The 27,345-nt window shown below is 36.1% G+C and overlaps 1 protein-coding gene across 1 annotated transcript in view; it reads left to right on the forward strand.

Moving 5' to 3' along the window:
- The window catches only part of Ufsp2 (UFM1 specific peptidase 2), a 245,905-nt gene that overhangs the window by 14,485 nt on the left and 204,075 nt on the right, over positions 1 to 27,345 (forward strand). Inside the window, exon 2 of the mRNA XM_090396020.1 lies at positions 8,000 to 8,215. Within this exon, the coding sequence (XP_090252146.1) occupies positions 8,000 to 8,215 (216 nt within the window). The remainder of the gene's footprint in view (positions 1 to 7,999; positions 8,216 to 27,345) is intronic.

Raw genomic sequence — 27,345 nt, forward strand, 5'->3', positions numbered from 1 at the left:
TTTATACAGAATTAAGTATTGAGGGAAGGTGAATTACTTTATTAAAGAATGATCTGTTTTAGCTTTTTTACCATGTAAATGTATGGTAATACGTTTAAAATGTATAAACGTTTCTGTAAGGCAGTTGAAAGAACAATGGGATATTATGCCCTTCGATTGGAAAAAAGACCTGCATTCAATTCTTGTAGTGACAAGACGATTTTTGAGATTTTCCAATCACAGATGGAGCTAGCAGGTTTTTCTCTCCTGGAAATTCAGATTTTTCATCCTGCACACAGGCAAATCAATCACCAAGAGAACACATAATTTACAGACAAAATATTGATGGTGGTGGGCAGTAGATGACACTGTGTGTTGAGAGTCATTATGTATTTGGTGGTTTAAGTTGTATTGGCGACAGTGTATTGTATTGAGTGGTGTGTCTTCCCACAATTAGTCCTTGGATTCCTTGGAGGTGTTAATAATAATAATAAAGTAAAATAATAAGTTGATGAGAGAATGCACATACTGTAATTCTTCAGGATTTTGCAAAAGTGTTCAGGGAGTAATGTATTGGGTTCAAGAGTGGGGGGGGGAGAGTGGTATCAAGAAGGAAGAAGGCAACAAGTGGGATAGCTCAGGACTCAGTGCTACGGCAATTTCTAAATCAGTCTTAAAATCCTTGCCAGCCTGGTTGGCTGAGTGATTAGTGTATCCACTCTCTCCAGCCAAAAGGCTGTGGAATCGAATCCTGCCATGGGCATGGATGTTTGTGATTGTCTGTGAACATACTAGTGGTAGTGGTGGGCAGTAAATGGCATTGGTGTAGTTGCAGTTCGTTGTAGTTGATGAATTGAGTGGTGGAGAAAGAGAGTTGTAGATGCCCTCTCTCGATGAGTCTTTGGACTCCCTGGAGGTGTCACGTAAATAATAATAATAAAATAATACTTTTGCTAGCTTAAAAGAAACTATCAAACTGCCTGGAGCTTACCAAATTTATATTTACACCAGCTGCCTTTGTACATAATCAACTTTGAGCTACCAAACTCTTGATCTAGCATACGGTATTTGCAATATTGTCAATCTGAAACAGACTATTGCTTCCACACTTACTAATGATTTATTAATTGATGTACTACAGATCTCTATCCAATCTCTTGGGAGCTCATTTAATAAACAAATTCATCTTAAACCACAAGTTTGAATCTCTTTGTTCCAGGTATCAAGTGAAGATTTTGAATTTTGAATTCTGTATTTTTAACAGATTGTAGTTCAAAACTGCAGCTGTATTATTCAAAACCTAACCTTCTCCTGCTTATCCATCCACATCTAAATTTAAGACCTTAAAATCCTTGATATTTAGAAGCCATATAACTTCCCCAAAAGCAGACAAAGGAAAGAGTGAATAGTGGTCAGATACCTCCGAATACAAAGGAAAAACAACTTCTCTTACTTAATGGAACTTCTTACCAAGCGATCAACTATGATCTTCCTAATCAAATTAAGAAATTAAGTTCATTACTGGATGAAATTGGCCAGGACAATTACCATAAGGTAATTGATTGAGAACTTATTTTAGTAGAACCCCCTTTGCTTCTGTGAATTTTACCAAAAATGCACAAAGAAAATGTTCCACTGAGACTTATTGGTTTTTCACTAGTTTCAAAAGTATGTTGTATCTGACAAAACATCATGTTATTTTAATTCTTTACCCGAGTGTAAGCAAACAAAGTTTGTGCATGAAGTATCTTCATGACTTGTCCGTGAAGCTTTAAGTGGGAGTGCTGCCTATACAAAATAATTTTTAAAAAAATCTTTTTTTCTTAATTAGTAACCAAATTCCTTTTTTTCTAATTAGTAACCAATTTATTAATAAATTGGTTACTAATTAGGAAAAAAATAATTTTATAAAAATTATTTTGTATAGGCAGCACCCCCACTTAAAATTCATGGGTCGCCACTGTGGAGGCTGTTAGCTTCACATTAGTTATTAAGGTCTTCTGAGTGAGAACTAGACCCAGGAAGATATGAAGGTTAAATCAGTGTGGAAGTCATATATTTTCCATATACAAATAGTTTCAAAGATACTTCCTGTGCAGACTTTAGTTTGCTTATGTGGCTTACACGAAGGAAAAAAAAATAGAATTTCATTCAAAAATTGTAATCTGTTTCTTCCAGTGTAACATGGATATCATCAGGAAATAAGATTGGTAATTACATTCAAAATATAAATCATAAGAATGAGTCATGTAGCATGTCTTTCTCCCTGATGATCCATCCAATGTTACATTGGATGACGTGCATCTGAGTTTTTGAATAAAATTCTGTATTTTTTCTGTGTGTAAGCTATACAAGTATTCATAAATGTCTAGTACATGTTACCTTAAAATGACTGTGGAAATGAAAGAAAGTACAGCTGATGAAATGGAAGCGAGTAACACTGTGAAAGTGAAGGAAAGTAGGAATGAGTAAACAAACCCAGCATGCAAGACTTGAAACATTAGTAGATCAGAATGAGAAGTTTGGTGGATAAGAATGAAAGAGTGCAAAAGGATAATAGGAAGGAAAGGAGAGGAGAAGGCAACAAATGGCTCAAGAATAGTAATGTTTGGAAATTCCATTATTAGAGGTGTGGTTAATGAGAGATTCCATAAGGTGTGTTTTGGATAATTGATGCATTTTATATAAGAAGCAGATGAGCAAGCAAGTTAATGGTGGTTTTTGGAACAAATAACTTTGTTGACCATAGGACAATGTGAGGATGAATATGAGAAGGTTGTTGAGGATAGTAAAACGTGACACAGAGCGTGGTTGGAAGGCGGTTAGTGTGTTGTTGAGTTGAGGTATGATAATATTGTGTTGAGATGGTGAGCATTGATCATGAATAGTATGTTGGCAGAATGTGAGGAGAAAGGAGTGGAGTTCGCAAATGTTTGGGATGCATTCAAGGGAAGGACAGATTTGTACAAAAGTGATGTACAAATAGATTTGGTGTGAGTCAGCTAGAACATCCATTCCCAACCGGTGGTACACGTACCCCCGGGGGTATGTGCTGGGCCATTCAGGGGTACATGAAAAATAATCAGTAATGGCAGAAAAGTAAACTATTTTACATTAAGATAGGCAGTGAACAAAAGTGTTAGTATTTAAAAACAGTTATTTTAAAAACAAGGGGTACAATTTATAGAAACGGGTTTAAAAGGGGTACACAAGTGGAAAACAATTGGGAACCACTGACCTGGAAAGAGACTTGCTGCTAGGAGGTGCATTGAGTGATTGAGCAAGCAAGCAAGCACATGAAGTAAGAAGTGAAGTGAAAGATCAGTAAAGAGGAATTGGTGAGACTGAAGTGGTTATAAATGAGGAGAGTAGTAGTGTGAAAGATAATGATGAGCGAACAAGAATGCAAGATGGATAGCAAAATGGGGGAGGGGCAAGGAGACATACTATAAGGAGAGTGGATGCTATGGAAGTAGTTGTGAATGTGTGTACAGGGATGGTCAGCATAGAAATGGGGGATGGCCTGGGATATAAGTGGAGTAGTTGAATTTGAGTAGATATATAGGGTAAGTGGTGATAAAGGCAGTTGGGAATGGTTAGGTGTTGGGTAAGCACAATTGACATGGATAGGACTGGTTGTACACCTAAAAGTGAATTGCTGCATTTATTTACAAATGCCAGGAACACCAGAAATATGGGAGATGAATGGTTTCTTTGATTGAGTTTACATGCTCAGAATCTATCCCGATAGGAGGATCAGTAGGAATACGATTTTCTATATGATTATGGTTTTGTGAAGGAGGTCTTAGTAATTTACTTACTGTCTGTAATCATGTTACAGTTGAATTTGATAAAAATAATAGCTGCACTACAATACTTCTGGACTTTGCAAAGGCATTTGACAGAGGATCACATACAGTTTAGTATGTCAGTTGGAACAAATGATATGGATATTAAGCTGGCAATATGGGCTGTTATATAATTTATACATTAATGATGTAGGAAATATCTAGATGGTTGCTAACCTGGGGAGGTAAGAGATTCTACAGGATGATTTAAATAAACTGATGGTATGGTCAAAGTCTGATGGTTGCTAATTAAGTGTGGCCAAGCATTGAACTCGGGATGAAAAGATTACAAGCTATGCTTGTGCATAATCAGTATAATCATTGATGGAACTAGACTGTAGAAAATTGATGAGATTAGGTATTTGGGAAAGGGTGGGAAATAATAAACAGAAAGGTAAAGTCTAGTGGCATGTTGTAAAACTGGCAAAGTAGCTCACAGAATCACATGAGCATGTTGAACATATTTGACAAATAGAAATAATAAAGTTAGTATCCCTTTTCATAATGCTTTGATACAGCCACATCTAGACTACTGTGCACAAATTTTATTAGATAATTCATCCGGAGATTGCTCCCTGTGAGGATAGACTGACGGTTTGTGGATTACAAAATTTGGATTGATAAGCAGAAAATATCAGGTATGATACAAACATGAGTTATTAATGTGATTTTTATAGGGTAAATGCAGAATGTATACATGACATAAGTGTTATTCCTGGAAGTTGTGTATGAGTGTGGTTAGCAAAGTGAGGATTAAAATTTTTGCTTGAAGAGCAGAAGATAGCAGTCATTAGTGCTCTGTCAGTGAATGAGTTTTAAGAGATATGAAAGATATTGTGTGAATAACAGTTAGTAGTTTGCCTTCCATAATCGATCATTGGACTCTATAGAGAAATGCCTGTATTTATTAAAGTAGTGATGATGATAATAATAATAAATGAAGTTATTGTTATCACTACATAAATCCTTTAATCCTTTCGTAAGAGGAATTAAAAATAAGAATTTTTAATTCCTCTTAGTTTTTATTTTCTTTGTTATTCCTTTGTTTTTTTATTCCCTTATAAGGCACCTCTATAGCACAACTGGGAGAACGATGGGCTCTTGACCTGAGTTCAATCCTCATTATAGGATGAAAAACCTAAGTTTCTAGGATAAAAATACTCTGCTGCCCCTATATGAGATTGACTAACTCAGCTACATTTGAAAATGCCTTATAAACAATCCTTTCATTATAATGAGGATTGAACTCAGGTCTTTTTCAGTCAAAGGGCCCATTGTTCTCCCAGTCACACTACAGAGGTGCCTTATAAGGGAATAAAAAAAGAAAAGAAAAAAAATTAAAAAAAGAAAACAATAAGAGAAATTAAAAATTCCTCTTATTTTTTATTTTTATATTCACTCTTATTTCTGATAAGTAATTCTTGAATTAGTTTCCAAACACAGCAGTCATGCTCTTATGCATTTTCCACCCACAAAAGGCTATGAGCCTATGGTACATAGTACTTTGGGCAAGCTAAGGAATCTTTTATAATTTTTTATTATTTTATTTATTTATTATGTATTTTTACCTAATTCAGAATCACTACACTAGAGACAAACACGAAACTTTTTTTTTATCACTTCAGGTCTCCAGTAAGCTGAGTGATGGTCTAACACTGGGCATTGAAATTCATCTACCACCTGATTACAATTACCGACGTTTATTCCCAACAGGATTTGAAGACCTAAGCGTATCAGTCACAACAGAATTTTATAGATTACTACATGATAAGTTGGTGTACAAGCTGCAAAGGATGGGAATAGATAGTATATTAGTTAGATAGATTGGTGATTGGCTTTCTGAATGATACCAGCAAGTTGTGTGATGAAGCAGTGCCTCAAAAAAGAGGAAAACCAGTAGCATGCCCCTTGGTTCTGCTCTTGGACCCTTTCTGTTTAACTTGTTTGTAAATATCATGTGGACTGACTGGGGAACTTCAGTTATTTGCTGATGGTGCAAATTTGAGGAGAATTATAAGTTAGCACTGCTGATGTTAATTATCTTCAAGGAGATGTGAATAGACTTTTGACTTGGACAAAGGAGTAGGGTTGTAGTTTTAATATTAATAAGTGCAAAGTGTTGCATTTTGGAGTGCAAAAATATAAGGCTGTGTACTATATTGATAGTGCTGTACTGCAAGAAGTGGATAAGATTTGGGAGTGATGGTTGACAGTAGACTGAAGTTTAAAGAGCATATTGTGCAAGTGTTCCAAAGACTGACATCATAGTGCTGCTATGATAAGAAGTACTCTAACATGTAGGGTTAAGGAAGTGGTTGTGCACTGTATAAAACACTCAGATCACACATAAGATTATTGTGCTCAGATTTGGTCACCTGTTTTCAGTGTGATGTGGAAACATTAGAGAGGATCCAGAAATGAGTGACTATGACAATATCAGGACTCTGGAATGCTGGCTATGGAGAGAGGTTGAAGAAATGTGGATTGTAGAGTTTTGTGGATAGGAGGAAGAGAGGTGAAAAGAGATGTTTAAGTTGGTGAGGGGATTTTATCAGATTAATCCAGAGGGTATTATAAAATTATAAAAAGATTAGAAGGTGAGAGGAGAAGAACCAGAGGCCATCCCTGGAAGTTGTGTGAGAGTTCAGTGAAGGGGGGGGGTGAGGAGTAGATTTTTTACATGGAGAATTGTCAATGAATGAAATGTGTTACCAGAATATGTTTAATGTAGGGAATGTTAAGGATTTTAAGATTCAGTATGACAAATATTTTATCAGTTGAATGAACCTCCCATGATGAGTCTGCCTACTCCATGGAGGGTGTAATAATAAGTTTTTCTTTTCTTTTTTTTTATATGAATCCTACTCATGAAAGGCTGCTGGCCTGTAGTACATTAGTATCAGTACAGTGGTTGGCTAAAGATTAGATAATCTGAAAATCCTGTTCCAGAGACTAAACATAGAACATTGTTCAGGCCTCTGCTAAGCAGGGTGATGGTCTTGCACTAGCAATGAAATTTATCTATCATCTAAAAACATATATAAACCATCTGTGTCCATGCTTTTGAACCCACAACCTGTCTGTTTGGAGAGCAGATATATTAATCCCTTGGCTTTTCAGACCGCCTGGTAACCTTGTCTTGTCACTTCTGTGCTTCGTCACTAGTTGCAAACCCACCAACCTTCCCTTTCACACTTAGATACATCAAAGTATTTTTACTTTGCAAGTTACTATAAGAAGTATTTGTTAAAAGTTTATTTTAATTAATATTCCAATATATGTTGTGAATTCCTTAAATAATTTAATAGTCATTTGCAAGCTACTATCAAGTGTTTTTGTGAATGTTTTGCCCAGTCTTGCTTTAAGTTGAAATTTATTTCCCTCTAGGCCTCTTTTTTTCACCTTATCACAGTGTTGCGTGTTGTACATTCATGATTATTTAACATGCATCGAAGCATTCATATACTAAAAATATACAGTAATGTTATTTCCTTGAAGCATATGCAGGAAATTTCAGTATCATCATGACAAATACTTCAAAGTATGCAGAAAAAGAAGCCGACATAAAAATATGATAGATGAGCAAATTGGCTGGAAAAAAAAAAGCTACTGTGATTCATAAATTATAAATTTACATCTGAGAGATGTTTGTTTTTTGAGAAATTGATCCACCAAGAGAAAGTTCAGCTTCTGGTATGGTGTAATGGTGAGTGCTGTTGAGGCTCTGTTTCATGTAAATTAGGCTGGATCTTTACATGTCAGTGCTTGAGCTTCTTTTCCTTGAATTAAAGTAATACTTTAAATGAATTAATATTAATGTCTTTCTCTCTTCTTTCACACTCATGATTGCCTCCAGATAAAAAAAATAGTTAAGAAACATCTAGATTTTGCTCCATATCATTTTTTTCATCTCTGTGCTATTTTAGCATAACAGAAGACTAATACGATATGACTGATAGAGGTGTTAGAACAAACACAATTAGAAAATTACTGTTTCCATAGCAGTAAACGAAATTTCTGCAATTTCACTTATTGCTAGCTTTGTTTTGGATTCATCCATTAAATAATCAAATTTAATTAAATTATTGATGATGAAAAATTAATAAAATTTACTACAAATAAGACACAGATTGTAATGAATTATATTTATGGTTATTGCAATCTCTTTTTAGAAATTGAGAAGATGTACATTTCAAGAAGAAGAAGAACTCCTTCTAGGATTGATATTTGGATATTTTAATGATAATACAATTTTATGCATTGATTGTGGAATTCATAAGGATTACTTACAAGAAGGCCTTTATATAGTTGGAGTTTTCTGCTGTGCCACTTGCAGTCTTGAAAATTATAATTTATATTATGAATCGCTTTTGGATACTAATGCTGAGGTAAAATATCAAGCTTTTAGTGTATATCATGAGAATTACTCTTGTTTAAATACATTACTTCTGTTACCTCAACTGCTATTTTTAAATTACATGTTAATTATCCTTTCAATGATTTGTTTGAGCAAAATATATTAATGCAATATTATAATAAAATGAAATAAGTCTATAACGAGTTGTCTCTGACAAAAACCAATGAGTTTGAAACAGTTGTCAGACTAGTGAAACCTTATCAAAATGAATCAATAGGAGGCGAATATACAGGCACTTTGAGTGTTTGTCACTCCTAAGGTTCGGTTAGGGCAACTCATAGTATGGTGGTGAGTGTATTCCCGTAAGCTCTCTGGTCAATTTTGCACAAAACTTTTACAATTTCTGTATTTGGATTTGAAATGATGTTGGATTTAATATTCACTTAATTTATGCAATATTATAATTTTATGAAATATTTGAAATTTGTGTGGAATTTTTAATCATTCTCTACATACTTAATGAAGAAAATAATAAACCAAACAGAGACAACTTATATCACCAGGTTCCTGGAACCTATTAAAATCCATCATCTTTTTTTTTTTCATTTTTTTTTTTTTGAGTTGCATCATACTATCCCCAGTAATTGGGGTCTTACAAGAAGTAGTGAAATTCATCTACCACCTAAAAGTCCCCTTTAAATGGAAATTTTGGCACTGGCATGTGAACTTCATTATATTGATAAGAACATTCATGACATGGTTATTACCATGTCATGAGAGATTCTGAATTGGTATACTGCTTCTTTGGATTAATAGACGAGTTTAGCAACAACAGTGGCCTGTGCATAAATTCAGAAAAAAAAAAACCCTCCAAATTTTTAACTTTTGATCCAATAGACTTGCTCTGTGGGCTTATGCTGGAAAAAGGCCCAATAGATATACCTTAGGTATACCTGCCAAAGAAAACATCATGTTCCAATGCACCAGGTCATTAGGAAAAATTGAGAATCTCCCAAACCATGAAAAGTGGAACTTACATCCTTTAATAGAAGAACTGTAGTACTGAAAAACAAATAATCTTCTCCTCAGTATTGTTGACATCACAGACATCAAGGAACAGGAAGCAGTAATTTACAAACGATTCCTCAATTATTTTTTGGGATTTTTTAAAGACAGGAAATCAATAAAGAATTGCTTTTTTTTTTATTTACCTACAACTTAGTGCAGTTTTTCCCTGCCTATTCTGAAAGTTCAATACTTGGTTAATATTCTAGAACATTTGGAAATTTCGAACATCCACATGTTTTTGGCATCCTAATGAAATACTTCATAGGGTGTTGTTTACTAAATTCTTGTGCCATGAGAGGTTTCTTCAATTAACATGAAAAAACACAAGGGATAAGTAATACTATTTAAGGCCATATATTTCATCCTGAATATTACAGGCCATCATCAGTGGCAACAATGCAAGCTGCGTGATGCTATTCATAAAACACAGCAGTGGTATGACTCAGGAAATATTGATAATTCATTAGCAATTAAAAAAAAATTATAAGATTTTCCCATATCGTAGATAAAGAGATGCAGACATTCCAATTTAAGTGTGGACAGTGAAGTAAGGCCTTGGTGTTTTCTTTAAATAAGCATTCACATTTATACCGACATCAATGAAGTAAGCATGTTTCAGACCACAGGATGTTGTGATCTGTATCTATTCTGCACTGTGTCAAGCCAGATTTTTCAGATTTACTGTTGCTAATGTACAAGATTGGTGTTCTTGTATTCTCTTTTCTACATTTTGTCCAAAGTAAGAATGATGAGTCACAAGGAACTTAGTAGACTCCAGGGAGAACTAGAGGAAACTGTTTATCTTTTGAAGATTAAACCATAGTATTAATTTATTGATAGGGAAAAAAGTAGCCATTAAATTGTATTTCCTAAGAATTCTGGAAATGCATTCTGAGATGTCAGAAATGTAAGGAATTGGAACTCAATGTTTCCTTGTTATTTGAGTTAAGATTATAGAAATTGAAAAGTTGTTGCGTTGTCCTTTCTGAGAAGGCATCGAATTTCATATATCGTGTGATGTTTAACACTTCCTACTGTAATAGCTGAAGTGTAGAACAAATAGTATGAGCATGTCACAATAAAGATTTTATAATTCCAGTCTTTTGTGATGAGTGGTGAGCTGAATGCTGTTTAATGTAGTATCCATTGAAAGTAGGCTTTTGATAAATGGAAGTAATTAATTCACCAGATGGTAAATGAAGGAGTAGAATATCTAAACAAGGACAATTTGTTGTCTTTATCCATTTCCATAGTAAATTTAATTCATGAATGTAGATTGTTTGTATATTACATAAAAAATGTAGGCAATATGTTTTCATTGGGGCCAGATAGCAAAAACATCATCTATATAATGAACCCAAAATGAAGACTGAAGGTGTATGGACGAGGAAAGGATGTCTTCTAAATGTTCTAAATAAAAGTTAGCAAGTATGGGGGAGAGTGGACTTCCCATTGCGGTTCCGTCAACTTGACTGTAAAACTTATTCTGAGAAATAAAATATATGATGCATAACAAAATTGAATAATTTCCCTATATCCTGAGGAATTGCTTCTGGAAGTAGATGTATTGTATCCTAAAGAGAAATATTTGTGAAGAGAGATTCTATATCAAAGCTAACCATTGTATCAGTGGGTTGTAGGGAGACATTTTTACTTTATCTAGAAAATCGTCATCCATGAAACAACAATTGGAATGACTGCCTCTCTCTATCTAAGATATGGGAATGTCTTATTTTAATCACACATCAATATTTTTTTTAAATTGCTAAATGAATTATCAATTTTGCAATATTTCCTCAGTTATACCATTGCATTGTGTATGATATCATGTGGCTCTTACTTTTTGAAATCAATTCATTGTCTGCATTCTATTTTGTAATTAACTATTGTCACCACTGATGATGATGGCCTATGATATTCAGGCTGATATATATGACCTTAAATGATTAGTATTACTTATCCCTTGTGTTTATTCATGTTAATCAAAAATACTTCTTAGTGTGTTCTCTACCTCTATTCGTGGGTACTTATAAAGATCCAACAGAGGAAATATAACTTCCACTATTAGACATCATTAAGCAGAAGTTGCAGTCAAAGAAAACTTGTGAAGGGAATATAAAGAAAAAGGTGATCAGCATGCCTTATGAGCAGTACAAGGCATGGGTAAGAATAGTGACCTGTATGATAAGGAAGGCCAAAGTTAATTATGCGAGAAATAGCTGATAAAGCTAAAGGAAATTCTAAAGAGTTCTTTCACTGTGTGGCAAGTAAAAAGAGGAATGACTATGGAAGAATGTCTTTAAAAAGTACCAGTGTTGGGGAGGTAACAGAAGCAAACCAAATTGCTGAATTATTGAGTCATGAGTCTGAATATTATAGGCCATCACCATCAGTGGTGACAATAGTTAATTACAAAGTAGAATGCAGACAATGAATTGATTTCAAAAAGTAAGAGCCACATGATATTATACACACCACCACTGCTATATGTGTACCTGTGGTTTGGTAGTTTGCTATAGGGCGTACCATTGAGGTAGTGATATTGCAATGCTGGATGTGACATTGACTGTTGGGAGAATAGAGGTTGAAGAAATGGGGGTGCTTAAAATATTGCAGAACCTCAAGTACAGTACTATCCTCTCTTGTGAATCCTGGCTTGGTATATATCTTTACTTTTCTGACTATTCTGACCATCCTGTGGACCCTTTTGACACCGTCTTCATTATCCAGACTTTCATACAGGTTAGCATAGGCTTCATTTTCAGATCTTGCTACTGCTCTCTTTGCCTTTATCTTTGCTTCTCTATATTATATTCTGTTATTCTCTTCACTTTACTTTGTCCCACTTCTGTTTGGGTCATTTCCTTTCCCTAATACACATTTGTACCTCATTGTTCTACCATCACTTTTCCTTGTCCACCTTAATATTTCCCAACAGGAAATATTAAGGTGGACAAGGAAATTGCCTGTTGTCTGGCCCAACATCTCTTTTCCAATATTGCAAATGTTTTTCATTTTCTTTTCCCATTTTCCATCTCCTGTTGGTTCATCTTCAGCAATGCTTCTGAAAATAAACTAATAGGAGATGGAACAGGTAAAATAGAAGAAAGCTTCACTTGCTTCTGTTTTTACCTATTTTATTTCCATGCAGAGTAGAAGCCTGTATTGCTCTGCCACTGATTCTCATGGTATTACCTTAGTAATACCATGAGAATCACTGACCTCCTTCTTATGTTCTCTTCTACAGAATATATAGTCCACCTGAGAGTACCTTCCACCACTGCTATATGTGGACCTGTGGTTTGGTAGTTTGCTATAGGTGTTCAGTATAGCAAAATTCCCTGCCATTGCAAAATCAGCAATCTTATCTTTTTCACTGTTCCTTTTGCCAACTCCATATCTTCCTTCTGTTATCTCCCTACCTTCATTACTTTCACCAACAAAAAACCAGAGATCTATTGGTACTTATTTGACCTCTTTCATCAAGTTTATCCAGATGTAACAGCTAATACTGAAACAGCTTTTAAGAATCTGTGTAACATTAATGTATATTCAACACTGTATGACCTGCCTGTGGAGGGACATGCATCGCTCTCTCTCAGTGAATTGAGTTAAGTGCTTGCAGTATAAGTTTGATAACTTACTGTGTAGTGTGCAGCTTCTTTGAAACAGTTGAATAATTTTTATTCCTGTCTAGCTGTTCAAGAAGATGGCAAACAGAGTGCAAATTTCAGTGCTTACATTAGATCAGATTCTATATATAGATGAAAAAAATTTTATTTTTATATTCTATAAATTCTATATATAGATGAAAAAAATTTTATTTTTATATTCTATAAATTCTATATATAGATGAAGCTCTGTTGGAAAGACCTGGGTTTGATTCTCGTCAAAAATGTGAGGAACCTTTATCTGGCCTTTTTTGAGTAGAGGTGAGTTAGCCAGTCTCATATGGAGGTTGGGTTTTTTTTTCACCTGGAAACTTGGGTTTTTCAGAACAGGTAAATCAGCCCATTAACACACATTTCTGCAGTCATAAAAATTATTCTCCCAATGCCAGATAGTTGGGGGGTTTCACAAAGTTGCATAATCATAGCAGACTCTTCCTCTAAGCAGGATAAAAAGCACTATAAAGAGGAATAAGACATTAGATCAAATTCTCAATGTACACTTTAATCCAGTTCACAATTCGATGAAATTAAATATCATTTATAGAGAGTGCAGAAAATGGAAAAAATAATCAGCATCAACAGTATTTCTGACAATTGTCTTCTAAGTCTATTTTAAACTTCTATCTTATTCCATATGTGGTTCACATATATCCATTTCTGCCTTTGACTCAGCAGATCTACTTATCTCCCATGTTAGGAAAATATGAATGCTTTCTCTGACTTGAGGCATAACTGATACCTTGTTCTCAGTTACATTTTCAAAGTCCAGAACTTAACTCTTCTTCCCTCCATTTCAAACTTCCTAAGGCAATTTCTCTCGGAAATTCACTTTTGTCAGCTCATGATTCCTTTCAATCTAGTGTATATTGCCGTTGAAATTCACCATAATATTGTCTTGTTCTGTCAAGTCACATCTCCATCCAGAAGGTTAGCTATTATAGATCTCCAATTATTTCTCTCGTAGGCTGCTCTCTGCATAGTTCAGGACTGTGCGTGTGTGTGTGTGCGCGTGCGTGCGTGCGTGCGTGCATTGCTGTCTTTCTTTCTTTCACTTGCCTTCAATTTCACTCTGATAAATCTATGTTTTGAAAACTTTCATGCCTCACAATATGATCCATGTATGATATTTCTTTTTCTGTATGTTCTTTATTAGTTTGAATTGAGTAACCATCATCTCCAAAACTTTTTTATTTCTATTCTTCAAAACCCATGAGATCTTCAGTGCTCTATGTCCAGATCTCAAAAGCAGCATCAATTCTTCCTCTGTCTTCCTTGTTTATTGTCAGTGTTTCTACTCCATAGAGAAAAGTAGACCAAATAAAGCATTTAAAAGTAATGTAATATTAATTACATTACTTTTAAAATATTATTAAATTAATTAACCTTATTAAAATAATATTATTATATTATAACCATAATATTACTTATAGCTTATTTGCTTAAAATATTTTCTGTCCCCCTCTCCCCCAATATTTATTGGTTTTAATCAACAACCTACTAAATATTTTGCCCAGCATATTTTTACTTACACCATACAATTTCAAAGCCATCTTTGCTCTCTACTTTCAGGGGATATATATATATTATTCTTCTTCTCTCATGGATGTAATTATTCTGCTGTCACTAGCAGTATTCCTCTTGTACCCTTCCCTGTACCCTTCTATTCTGCTAATTTCCTCCTGACATTTGTATTAAATAAAATAGTACATTTAGAAAGCATATTAGCCCTATTACCTATACCCATTGTTGCTGTCTCCATTTTACAAAAGTTAGAAATGGAAGACTGTGAAAAGATGTCCTTGTATAAAGAGATATCCTCTTTGGTTCTTTGTAGTCATTAATTTATATAGGATGTATTTCAGTTAAAGCTGAAAGAAACTTGATTGCTTCCCAGTTCCTATAGAATGGGCCAGTAAAGTTTGTTTTATTTAGGATTCTCATTCTGATAAGTGTTTCTAAGATTCAGTATGGTTTTAGTTGTTTCTTTAGAAACTTTCATATAGAAGGAAAATTGTTCTTTGCTTTGTGAAAACTTCTGAAATAACACAACTGTCACTTGATAAGGTTTTAAGAAGAATGTCAACATTCTTCTTAAAACCTTATCAACATTCTTTTTGATAAAGTTTTAAGAAGAATGTTGACACTTTTATATAGAAAGATTAATTCATTCTAAAGTGATGGTATGGTTTTCAATAGTTTATTCAGTGGAGCTTGCTGTTATTTTCATATAGAAAGTGAAGTTGTTGAAGTGCATTAGATGAAGACAAGATGTGTTCTGTGATTTTAAGATGCAATAAGAATTTGACTGACTTATGTTACTGTCATATAGAGAGCAGTTTTAGTCTTAATTGTGTTAGTCTTTCTCCTGTGTGAATTCAAGAAGGAATAAGGGTTTCTACCTCATTTCTGCAGGAAGAAAGAAACTGAAATTCCAGAAGTTTTCTCCATATAGGATAATAACTATTGCCTTATCTAACTGAAGATAGGCTGTGTAGTAAAAATGTTTTTCATGTTGCTTGAAGTTGCAGTTTGAAGAATATACTGACATTTGCATAGTTAAGTAGTTGATTTAATGTTATGTGTGTGTGTGTGTGTGTGTGTGTGTGTATATATATATATATATATATTTTTTTTTAATTAAAATATTTATTTTTAGTTAAAAGTATTTGAAAACTCTCTCAATCTCTTAATGAGTTAAATGAGTTTAAAAAGGGTAATTTAGAACAGCGCTTCCCAAACTGTGAGCCGCGGCCCCCTTGGGGGCCATAGGTTTTGTTGAGGGGGCCGTGAAATAATGAAAACAAATTTAAAATGTTTTAAGACTAAGTAGATTTTTTTATTTTAAAACAAACGTATTTAACTTTTATTATTTATTATTTCTTTTTTGCTATTTTTTATATTTTAATGGAAAAATTCACACATTGGTGTTGGTTTACAAACTTTGCTTCCAGCGTATTTCGGCACTTAATGAATATTAGTAAATATTGCTTATTCATATGTTTAATTTCAAAGCAGTGGTTAGTTGTATTTACTTCGAATGCTCTCCAGGGAAGCTCCAAATCTTCCTGTCCCTTTCATCACGCGTTCGTAATCAAGGACTGTTGATATCGACTTTATATACATATCAAAACTCGTTTTATATTATCACTGTCATCCGAGCTAGTTTTCTGTTACCAATAAAAGTTTCGCATATACTTCACACATGAAAAAAAAAAAGCTTAAACAAGTTCATGTGGGGAGATAGTAACTCGCTTGCAGTGGTAAACAACATGCCCTCCCGCAGAGGCAATAAAAACAAGTACTTTTATTATGCCAGTGAATAAGGTATGAGGAGTCTGTGTAATATATTTCTCAACAAATAGTGCAATTAGAGACAACTGGGATAAAAACACACTAATTAATGAATCACATGTCCCCTCATACAGAAACTATGCTGTCTATATAGACTGAAACAAAACCATATGTTGCATGGGTAAACACAGTATCTAACTAAAAACTATTGTTATTAATTAGATGTGTGTGAGTTCGATTTCCTAAAGCAGCAATAAAATTCATCCGAATGTGTTAAAATTCGTAAAAGTGTTAAAACTAAGTAATATATATAAGTAATATATATATATATATATATATATATAATGAATGTGTTATGGCAGTTTCACATATGGAATTCAGTTGAAGAGAGTTAGCATTTCAACTCATTTGTCAGCTATGCTTTTATCTTTCGGTTGCGTGATCTTTTGTTAATACCGCACCAATCATATGCACTTTTTAATAACCTGCCTTTGCTGTCTTTTTCAAGTTAGGCTTAATTACCGTAAAGGGAGAATAATATATGCATTTGATTTTTGCGATATTCGCTGTGTATGTTTTGTATTGAATATAAATACAATAAATATTATAATAATATATCTCCCTATTACGATTTTTTTTTGAGGGGGGACGTGAAATATTTTAATTTTTGCAAAGGGGGCCCTGACTCTAGAAGTTTGGGAAGCACTGATTTAGTAGATAAGTTATTTATGAGAGATATCCTGGGATATGAACCTATATGCAAGCTACATTTAGAGTTGAGTATCAGGTGTTTTCTTTTTATTTTGAATTTAATAGTATTTAACCACTCGGAGTGTGAGGGAGAAAGTAAAAAAAAAAAAAAATATATATATACATCTCCCCCACATCATATACACATACATTCTAAACATTGATTTTTTCCCCCCCATCAAACACATACTCGAAACCACTTTCTCCACATATTTTGGTAATTCATAATTTTTACTCTTCTCCTCAACTGATGGAATATCAAACTTTTTTGCTTCTGTTTTTCCCCATTTCTCATCAGATGATTCATGCTTTCTCCCTCAGATAATTTGTACCTTCACTGTTTTCATTTTATGGACTGCATCTCTATTCCTGTCCAGAGTAACACATTACTGTATTCCTCTCATCCCCCTCCCTCTCTCAGGAAAGCACTTCTTAAATGTATTCCAAGTTTCATTGCTTTCTTTATCATCCCACTCTGCACACCATTACTGTATTCACTCATTACTTCATGTTTATATCTCTCACTCCTCTTTCATACCCCCCCCCTACACATTCACATGCTTGCAGTTTTTTCTTTGATTCCTCACATTCAGACCAGCCATTCATTCGGTTTTTTATTCTCTGTATTCTCCTGCCTTCCACACCTTTCATCTCCCATATTCTCATGCATTCCTGTTACTCCTTCCACATCTTTTATATTTCTCTTACCTAGTTCTTTCTAAAATCACATCATTTTGTTTTTGGTCCAATATCTCAAACTCCTCTCTTATCCCTTCATTTCTCCAGTTATACTTTACTCATCTGACATTCACTGACTATCGTCAATCCTCTTATTGCCATCCTCACTATCATTCAAATGTTCATTTACACCAAGCTTCTTCACATTCTCAATGCAATTAACACTGAAATTGCCATCTGGCATCTCACATATCCAATACCTTAAGATTTAGAGGGGGATAGGATTCAGTAAGATTGATAGGATCAGGACTCAGTTTTTATGAGGACAGCTTGAATTTGTTAATGGGTAGTTGTATTTCAGCAATGTACTCATACATTCAACGGGGGGGGGGGGAACTGTTGTGCTTAACAAGGATGCTGTGTTTACACTGCATTATCTGGATTTTGTAAAGCCTTTTCATGATTATTACCCATATATCTATGAAGTCCTAGGACACATTGCAGGAATCCCACACCAACCATTATTTACACAGTGTCTCTTATACCACTGCTTAAACTTATTTACTTGATAGTGCTCAGCTCCAGATGTTGATTTATATCAAGTAACCATTCCACTTAACCATTATTCTCCAAGTAAAATATCTAACTTCGCATTCCTACTGACCAAATTTTTCTTCATTTTCCAGGGATAACCTCTTGTTTGACCCTCTCTTGCCAAATATTGAAAAAATTCTTCTACATTTTATCTTGTAACAAAATGTAATCCACAAACCATGACTCATATCAAGCATACATTCCAGACTTATCTTGGTCATCCACTTCTAAATCCTCTCCTCCACTTCTTGTGATGACTATATTCTTCTCAATCAACCACTTTTCACTAATTCTTATGCATTTTGGCCATGTTGAACTGACCAGTGCCCCAAACTCCTTATTATTATTATTATTATTACGGGCAACTCCAGGGAGTCATTAGACTCATCGAGGGAGGCCCCAAATCATTTTCATCACAACTATTCGACATTCATACAGTATCTATCATACCTCGCCTTAAACTCATTCACTGTCACAGCATCCACCACAGACTCAGGGAGCACATTCCACTCATTCACTATAAAAGTAAAGAACCCAGCTCTAACACCTTTACTAACCACACTTTTGCCCAGTTTCCATGGATGTCCCCTAGTCCTCCCACAACCAGCCCTGTTCTCAAAAATATCTTCTGAATTAATTTTATAGAAACCCTTCAGTAATTTGAATGTCTCAATCATATCTCCCCTCCTCCGCCTATCAACCAATTTTTGCAACCCACAATTCCTCAACCTGTTCTCATACGGTTCATTCCACAGACCTGCTATCATCTTGGTCACTCGCCTCTGGATCCTCTCCACCTCCTCCCCATCAAGAAGAAACCTAGGTGACCAAATCTGAGCACAGTAGTCGAGATGAGGTCTTATCAAGGCTCGATACAGAGGAACAATAACCTGCTTGTCTCTGCTTGTCAACGTATTCTTCAGCAACCAAGTGATTTGATGAGCTGATTTGGCCACTTTTGCAATGTGTCCCCTAAATTTCAATTCCTTATCCACCAACACTCCTAAATCTCGTGCCTCATCAATTTCCTGGAGCACGGTTCCACCAATGCAGTAAACTGCCTCCCATCTTTTCACCCCAAAATGCATAACCTTACATTTTGCCACATTAAATTGACATCCATTCTCCCTAGCCCAGACCTCCAATCTATCCAAATCATCCTGCAAAATTTTGACGTCATCTGCATTCACTATTGCCCTACCCAACTTCGCATCATCCGCAAACAAATGAACTGTTCCTCTCAGATCCTTTCCTATATCATTTATGAACAAATTAAACAGCAGTGGTCCAAGAACAGATCCTTGTGGTACACCACTAGTCACAGGCCGTCTAGTGGACTCTACTCCTGAGTAAACCACTCTCTGATATCTCTCCGTCAACCACCCTCCTATCCATCTCACCAACCCTATGTCCATTCCCATATATTCTGCAATTTACTGATTAGAATTCCATGTGGTATCCTGTCAAAGGCCTTAGCAAGGTCCAGCAGAATCACTGTAAACCCATTACCCTTATCCAGTTCAGCCGTCACTGTGTTATAATACGTGAGCAAGTTACTGAGGCATGACCTACCCTTCATAAAACCATGCTGTCCCCGATACAGTATCCCATTTTCTTCTATCCAATCTTCTATTTTCCTCTTGACTATTTTCTCTAAGACCTTGATAATGATTCCTGTTATGCTGATTGGCCGGTAATTTTCAACAGCAGCCTTGGAACCACCTTTGTGCAGTGGAACTATTTTCCCCTCTTTCCACCCCCTTGGGACTGACCCAGTCCTGAGGCTCAAATTAAACATAATGGTCAAGGGCACTGACAATTCTTTGGCCGCTTCACGTACGACACGAGCTGGTATACCATCCAATCCCACAGATGTATTGACATTGAGGTTCTGTAATAGACTAGTTACCTCTACCTCATTCATCACAATTCCAGTATAAGCTGTTGGTTCCTCCATTTCCGCAAAGCCACCACCTGGATGATATACTCTTGCAAAGTGCTCGCTCAGTAATTCCACAACATCGACTGATTCAGTTACCTCCCTACCCTCAGCATTTTTTAAGATCATTCTACCATGAGCATTTTTCCTTTTACTTGCAACATATTGAAAAAACTGTTTGGGATTCTCTTTAGCCTGCATGGCCAATTTCCTTCCGTAATCTGCTTTTGCTTTTCTTACCACCCTTGTTACCATCCTGGCCTGAGCTTTATACTGTTCATGCACCTGATGGTCACCCTTCTCCTTAAATTCCCTCCACAATTGTTTCTTTTTTTGCAGCTCAAGCTTAATAGCGTTATTCATCCATTTAACCCCTACCTGATTTATTATTCGGACTCTTGGTATACAGTCAACCATTGCCTCCTGCAAACAGTTCTTAACCACCTCCCATGCACCATCAACATCCAGCCCTTGCAGTTTTACATGCCATGGTATTGAGCCAAGCACACACACCTAAGCTTGTCATACTTACCAGCCCGGTAATTCCACATATACCCTGTCTTAATTGTAAATTCGACTCCTTTAGCCACCTCCCAAGTCATGACCTTATGGTCACTCTCACCAATTGGTGGCAACATGGTCATGTTTGTTACAGCTACATTCTCAGTTGCAATTACTAGGTCCAGCACTCTCTGCCCCCTGGTATTTTCCAATACATGTTGCCGTAGATAGTTGTCCCTTAATAACTGCATAAAATCCAATTCCTTCCTCCCATGTGCCCTCTCCTCTTTCCAGTCAATGTTACCATAATTGAAATCACCCATAATAATTACCCTCCTTCCATTCATTTCTTCTATTTGCTTATGCATACTATTCCCACCATCCACTCCATCACCCGGTCTATAGCAGCACCCAATTGTATATTTTGTTCTGCTAGATTGTATCTCACACCAAACAGCCTCAAATGTGCTTTTTTCCCCATCCTGCAGTTCAACTTCTATACTCCTTGGCTGAAGCTCATCAGCTATCATCAATAACACTCCTCCCCCCTTTTTATTCACCCTGTCACTCCTGAACACGCTATACCCATCGCATTCAATCCCACTAGCTTTATCATCTTCTGTCAGCCATGTTTCACTAATACCGACAACCTGTGGCCTGGAAGTGCCAACCATGGCCAAAAACTCTTCCTTCTTGTTCCTAATACTCCTGGCATTAGTGTACATGAATCGCAGAAGCCCATTTGTCCCATCCCTACTTTGATTCCTTATACTAATTATCCCATTCTGATTTGTTGTCCGTCGTACTCGCCCGGGCGTAATATACTCATTCATACACTTAACTGCCCCCCCTAAAGTCTGCATATCTACTCCCCCCCCTCTTAATAAATCTAGTTTCCCTGAGTCTGTACATCCACTTCCACATCATTCATCAACACTCTTTCAAGTCTCCGTACACCAACACCAAATCAAATGTAACCCATCCATCTTATATAAGTCCTTTCGCCCATCGAACTCATTCCACACATCCACAAATTCCACACCATTCCTGATGCATCTTGCATTGCAATATCTTGTTAGGTCTACAAGTACACTTGAATCTTGATTTGAGGTACTGCATTCAGTTCTTTAATCATTCCCATTCTCACATTCACTCACATCAACAGATTGCCACATGTATTGTACTTGAAAAGAGATTATATTTCTTGAAAAATGTTGTTTTCTTACACCTAGGTAAGGAATATAGACAAACATGATTTCTTGTTATGTGTAATATTGACAAGATTTCTTGTCAGTCCTTGGACTATTGGTTGTTCAGTCAATACAATAAGGATATTGGAAAGGACCTGATAGGTAGTGTTTAATTATTTGTAGATGATGCAAAAATTGGGAGGTAAATCAGGAATGCTACTGATATACAGAATGATTTGAACAGGCTTGGACTGTAGGCAAATGATAATAACTGTTGATTGAATGTTAGTGAATGCAAATTTATGCACTTTGGCATGGTGAGTTTTCCAACAGAATATAATATTGATGGGATTATGCTTGGAGAAACCAATGAGGCTAGTGATCTTGGAATTATGGGGGTAATAAGAATTTAAAAGTCCGCACGGTTAGCCTAGTGGCAGTGCGCTTTGCAATCATATGCCTGGGGAAGGAGTGTCCTAGGTTCAATTCCTGTTGGTGATGTGAGAAGCTGAAAGATCTTCCTCAGCCATAGCCAAGTTAGCTAGTCTTGGGCATGGACAGTAGGATCCCCCCCCCCCCCCCCCCCAGTTTATCCTGGGGTTTTTCATCCCACAAAGCAGGCAAACCGGCCTTGAGAACTCAACACTACAAGACATAGGATACACCTGGGCATAGGACTGACCACCTTATCCTGTGAATGGTTTGAGGTCCAATGATTAATATACCCTCAACACCGCAAGGTAAAAGAGGGTAAAAGGAAGATGAGATTGAAATGAGAAGAATTTAAAAGTTCAAGGTCACATAGGATGAAACATATCTTGACATGTATGGATAAGGAAAACATTTTGCCTTTTTACAATGCCACAATATTATTATTATTGTACAAGCACCTCCATAGAGTCCAAAAACTCGTTGTGGAAGATCCAAACTATCCACACATCTATCATACCTCTCCTTGAACCCATTAACAGACAAAGTGTTAACAACTGATTCTGGCAACCTGTTCCATCCATTCACAACTCTCCAAGCAAAAAAAAATTAGTCCTTTCCCACTAACCACACTTTTACACAACTTCCAAGGATGACCTCTTGTTCTACTCCCTCTAACTAAGTGCTGAAACAATTACCCTGCATCAATCCTATAAAATCCTTTAATTATCTTAAATGTTTCTATCAGTCTCCTCTTTTTCACTGATCAACCAACTTCTGCAGTCTATACACCTCTCAATCTGTCCTCATAGGGAATGTTCCACAGATCGCTCACTATCTTTGTCACTCGCCTTTGCATCCTCTCCACCACTTCCTCATCCCCAAGATACCCAGGAGACCAGACCTGAGCAATCCAATAGATGTATCAAAGTCTTATAAAGAGAAATAACTTCCTTATTTCTACCTGTTAGTGTGTTCTTCAATGACCAAGTAATCTTATGAGTTAGCTTAGCAATATGCCCTCTGAACTTCAACTGGCTGTCTACCACCATCTGTAAATCCCTATCTTCAACTATTTTTTGTAGTATAGTTCCATCAATGTGGTATACAGCTTGTAATCTGTTGATCCCAAAATGCATAACTTTACATTTCTCCACATTAAAACAAAAGATAATGGCATTCATTATCTTTTGTCCATACTGACAACCTATTTAAATCATCTTGCAAACTCTCCAGATTGCCTTGATTCACTTTTACTCAACCTAATTTTCCATCATCAGCAAATAACTGAATATTTCCTTTCAGGTTATTTCCTTTATCGTTTATGTATAAATTAAACAGTAGTGGTCCTAGCACTGAACCTTGTGTCACGCCACTAGTCACCTGCTTTTGCCTGGACTCTATCTTTCTGTATACCACTTTTCGATATCTGTCAAGTAGCCACCCTCTTATCCACATAACCAGTGTCATGTCCATTCTGATTTGTTCTAATTGCATAACAGAGTTCTATGTGGCATTCTGTCAAATGCCTTGCAAAATCCAGCAGATTCATCATGTAGCCATTTCCTTTATCGAACTCAACTAAGGTGACCAACCCTTCATAAAGCTATGGTGCTCCTCATAGAGTATCATATTTTTATCCACTCATTCTTGAATTCTCTTTTTGACAAATTTTTCCAGTATTATTACCACCTCTCCTGAGATACTGATTGGTCTATAAATTCTTACTGCAGTCTTAGAACCTCCCTTATTCAAGGAGGATATTTTGCCTTCTTTATACTCCTTTGAAACTCTACCAGAGGTGAGATTTAAATTAAAGAGCCTAGTCAGAGGCATTGCCAGTTCCCTTACAAGATTCCTGCAAAAGCGCAGGTTGATATTCCATCTAATCCCATCGCTGTATTGACATTGAGATTTTTCAGTATCCTAAGAACCTCCAGTTCATCCACATCGGTCTCTCTCTCACACATGTCATAGCATTAATCTCACTTGGATGATATACTCTTGCTTCAGTAACTCAACTATTTTATTTGCTTCTGTCACCTCATCATCATCAGCACTCATTAAGTTTTTCTTGTTCTTCCTCTTACTTGCCATATAATGAATGAATTCTTTGGAATTTCCTTTGACCTGCTCAGCTAGTTTCTTCTCATAACCTGATTTAGACTTCCTTAATATACTGGTCGCCTTTCTTGCCGAACCCTTGCACTCTTCATGAGTTTGTTGGTCACTTGGTATACCTTCCACAGCATTTTCTTTTTTTGCACCTCATGCTTAATGACATTACTCATCTATCTAATCCTATTCCTCATTAACCCTCCTTATTTAGACATACAATTTATTTCCTCTAGATGCTTCTTAACTATCTCCAGTGCACTACTAACATCCTACCCTTCCAGGGTTTTATGCCATGGCTCAGCTTCCAGCTTCCTCCTAAACTTACTTCACCTGCATTGTAGTTCCACATATACCCCCTTCTCAACAGAATATTCCTCATGTTTTGTAAACTCTCAAGTCCAGGCATGGTGTTTTTCCCCTATTGAAAGCAATGTAGCTCTTCTGATCTACTATGTCAAGGTTCAATACTCTTGCACCCCAAGTCCCCGCCATCACATGATGCCTTAGATAATTATTTCTCAGTAAGTGTATAAATTCCATTTTCTTTCTGCCGTGTGATTTCTCTTCCGTTGAATCTCTATCTCCATAGTTGAAGTCCCCTATAATAATCACTCAACCTGCACTCATACTAATTTGCTGATGTATGTCTTCCAGATCATCTGTGGAATCTCCCCTTCCGCCCAGCCTATAGCAGCAATTAACTGTATATTTTATCTTATTGGCCTTGATATCACACCATACTTCCTCAAATAAACAACCACCCTCCCATCTATCTTTTTTTTGGTTGCAATTCCTCATCATCTTATCAGTACCTCCATCTTATCTTCTCTATTGTCCCTGAAAATATTAAACCCTTCACATTCTATCCTTATAACTACATCTTCTGATGTTAGCCAAGTCTCACTAATGCCTATAACTTTTAGTGAGGTTGCATTAACCAGTGTCAAAAACTCCTCCCTCTTGTTCCTGATACTTCTGCCATTAGTATATGGAAACTGCAGCATCCCTTTAGACACCCAACCATCTTCACTTCTGGAATTGATTACCCTATTCAAAATGTTTGCTTGAGAGACTAGATTCTGCACTTGGTCATTCTTGTACTCACCTCATGAATGCCTTCACACACCTGCATCCACCCTAATTGTTTACGATTTTCTGAATTTGCACTTTAGCATGCTCAGTGAACATGCTTTTCAGCATTCTCTCTCTCTCTCTCTAGACACCTAACACCAAAACCATTTAGGTGCAGTCCATCAGCATTATAGAAATCATTCTTTCTATCAAACTCAGACCATAGGTCCACAAATCCTACATCATTTCTTCTGCACAATCTCAGTATTGATTCATTTGCTGTCAGCCCTTCTCCTCAATTTGCCTGCATCATAGTGTGGTAGGAAACTTACAATCTTCACCTTCTTACTCATTTTTGCTTGTCCAACAACTCTTTCTAATCTCCCTGATAGAATATTTTTCACTTCTCAGATCATTAGTGCCAATCAAGACAATTAGTTCTTGTTAAAGATACCAAGCTAGCTAGACTTGCAGGTGCAAACTTGACTTGTTTGTCTGTTTGCTTACTTGGGAAATGGAGTAAAACCAGGTTTAAAATAGCTTGGTATCTTTAACATTTATTATACCCAAGGTAAAATACTTTCTACATTTATATCTCCTCCAGATTTTTATTTAATAAGGTTAAAACACCTTATGGTAACTTGTTCTGGTTAAATACTTATAAGCTCTGTATTACTAAAATCTTAGTATTTCTAGCCTGGCTCCCACTGATGATACCTCAATAAAGGTCGAAACCGGTCTGGGTAGTGGCCCCCCTTGCCTTTAATGCAAAGCTTCATACATCTCGTCCAGGAGATGTGCTTTGCATTAAGGGTAAATATTAAGATTAGTGATCAGAGCTTATTCTACTTTTACCATGAGTTGCCTTGGTCTTGCACTACGTGCAGGGTCAGCTAGACTTGTAACACTTGCAGGCGCAAACTTGACTTGTTTGTCTGTTTGCTTACTTGGGAAATGGAGTAAAACCAGGTTTAAAATAGCTTGGTATCTTTAACATTTATTATACCCAAGGTAAAATACTTTCTACAATTAGTTCTTTCTCCTCACCTTTTTGCATCTGATTGCATGATTAATTTCATTTATTTTTGCTCCAGGGAAACATGATTTTGTTATACTTTTGTTAAGTACTCTTCTGATCATAAAATCTCTGTACATAATTTTCTCCTTACCTTGTTTTTTTTGTTTTGTTCACATAATCTCCGACCACCTGCTTCTTCTATGTGGATAAGAGGGTGGCTACTTGATAGATCAGAAGAAGCAGGTTTTCTTATCAGCAGCCTTGCTAATTTCTCATAATCATCATCAGAAGAAGCAGGTTTTTCTCATCAGCAGCCCTGCTAATCTCTCATCATCATCAGAAAAAGCAGAATTTTCTCATCACAATCCTGCTAATCTCTTGGTACTTCTGTAACTGTTCGAATCCACACTTTGTTCTGTGAAGGATAACATGCAATTGCACTATCTTCGAATTGCACCATCTTGAAAATTTGTGAGGATACATACAGATCACAGCTAAGCTCAGGCTTAGGACAAAGCCTTGGGTACAAGTCTTATATTCTCATCCCTCGAGTTCTTCAAAAAAGTACTTCTGTAACTTTTGGAATCCACACTTTGTTCTGTGAAGGATAACATGCAATTGCACTAGAGGTGAGGAGGAGGTGATATAAATAGGAGACTGAAGATGGTGGACAAGAAGCTGAAATTTAGGGGATAGTAATTGTGAAAATTTTTGAGGATATATACAGATCACAGCTAAGCTCAGGCTTAGGACAAAGCCTTGGGTACAAGTCTTATATTCTCATCCCTCCAGTTCACAAGAGTATTTAGATACAAAGCATCTAGAAGATGTAAATTCAACTGT

This window comes from Typopeltis vanoorti, chromosome 7 (assembly GCF_054136105.1).
Source record: "Typopeltis vanoorti isolate ZY-2024b chromosome 7, IOZ_Tvanoo_1.0, whole genome shotgun sequence".
In the NCBI taxonomy this organism is placed as follows: Eukaryota; Metazoa; Arthropoda; class Arachnida; order Uropygi; family Thelyphonidae; genus Typopeltis; species Typopeltis vanoorti.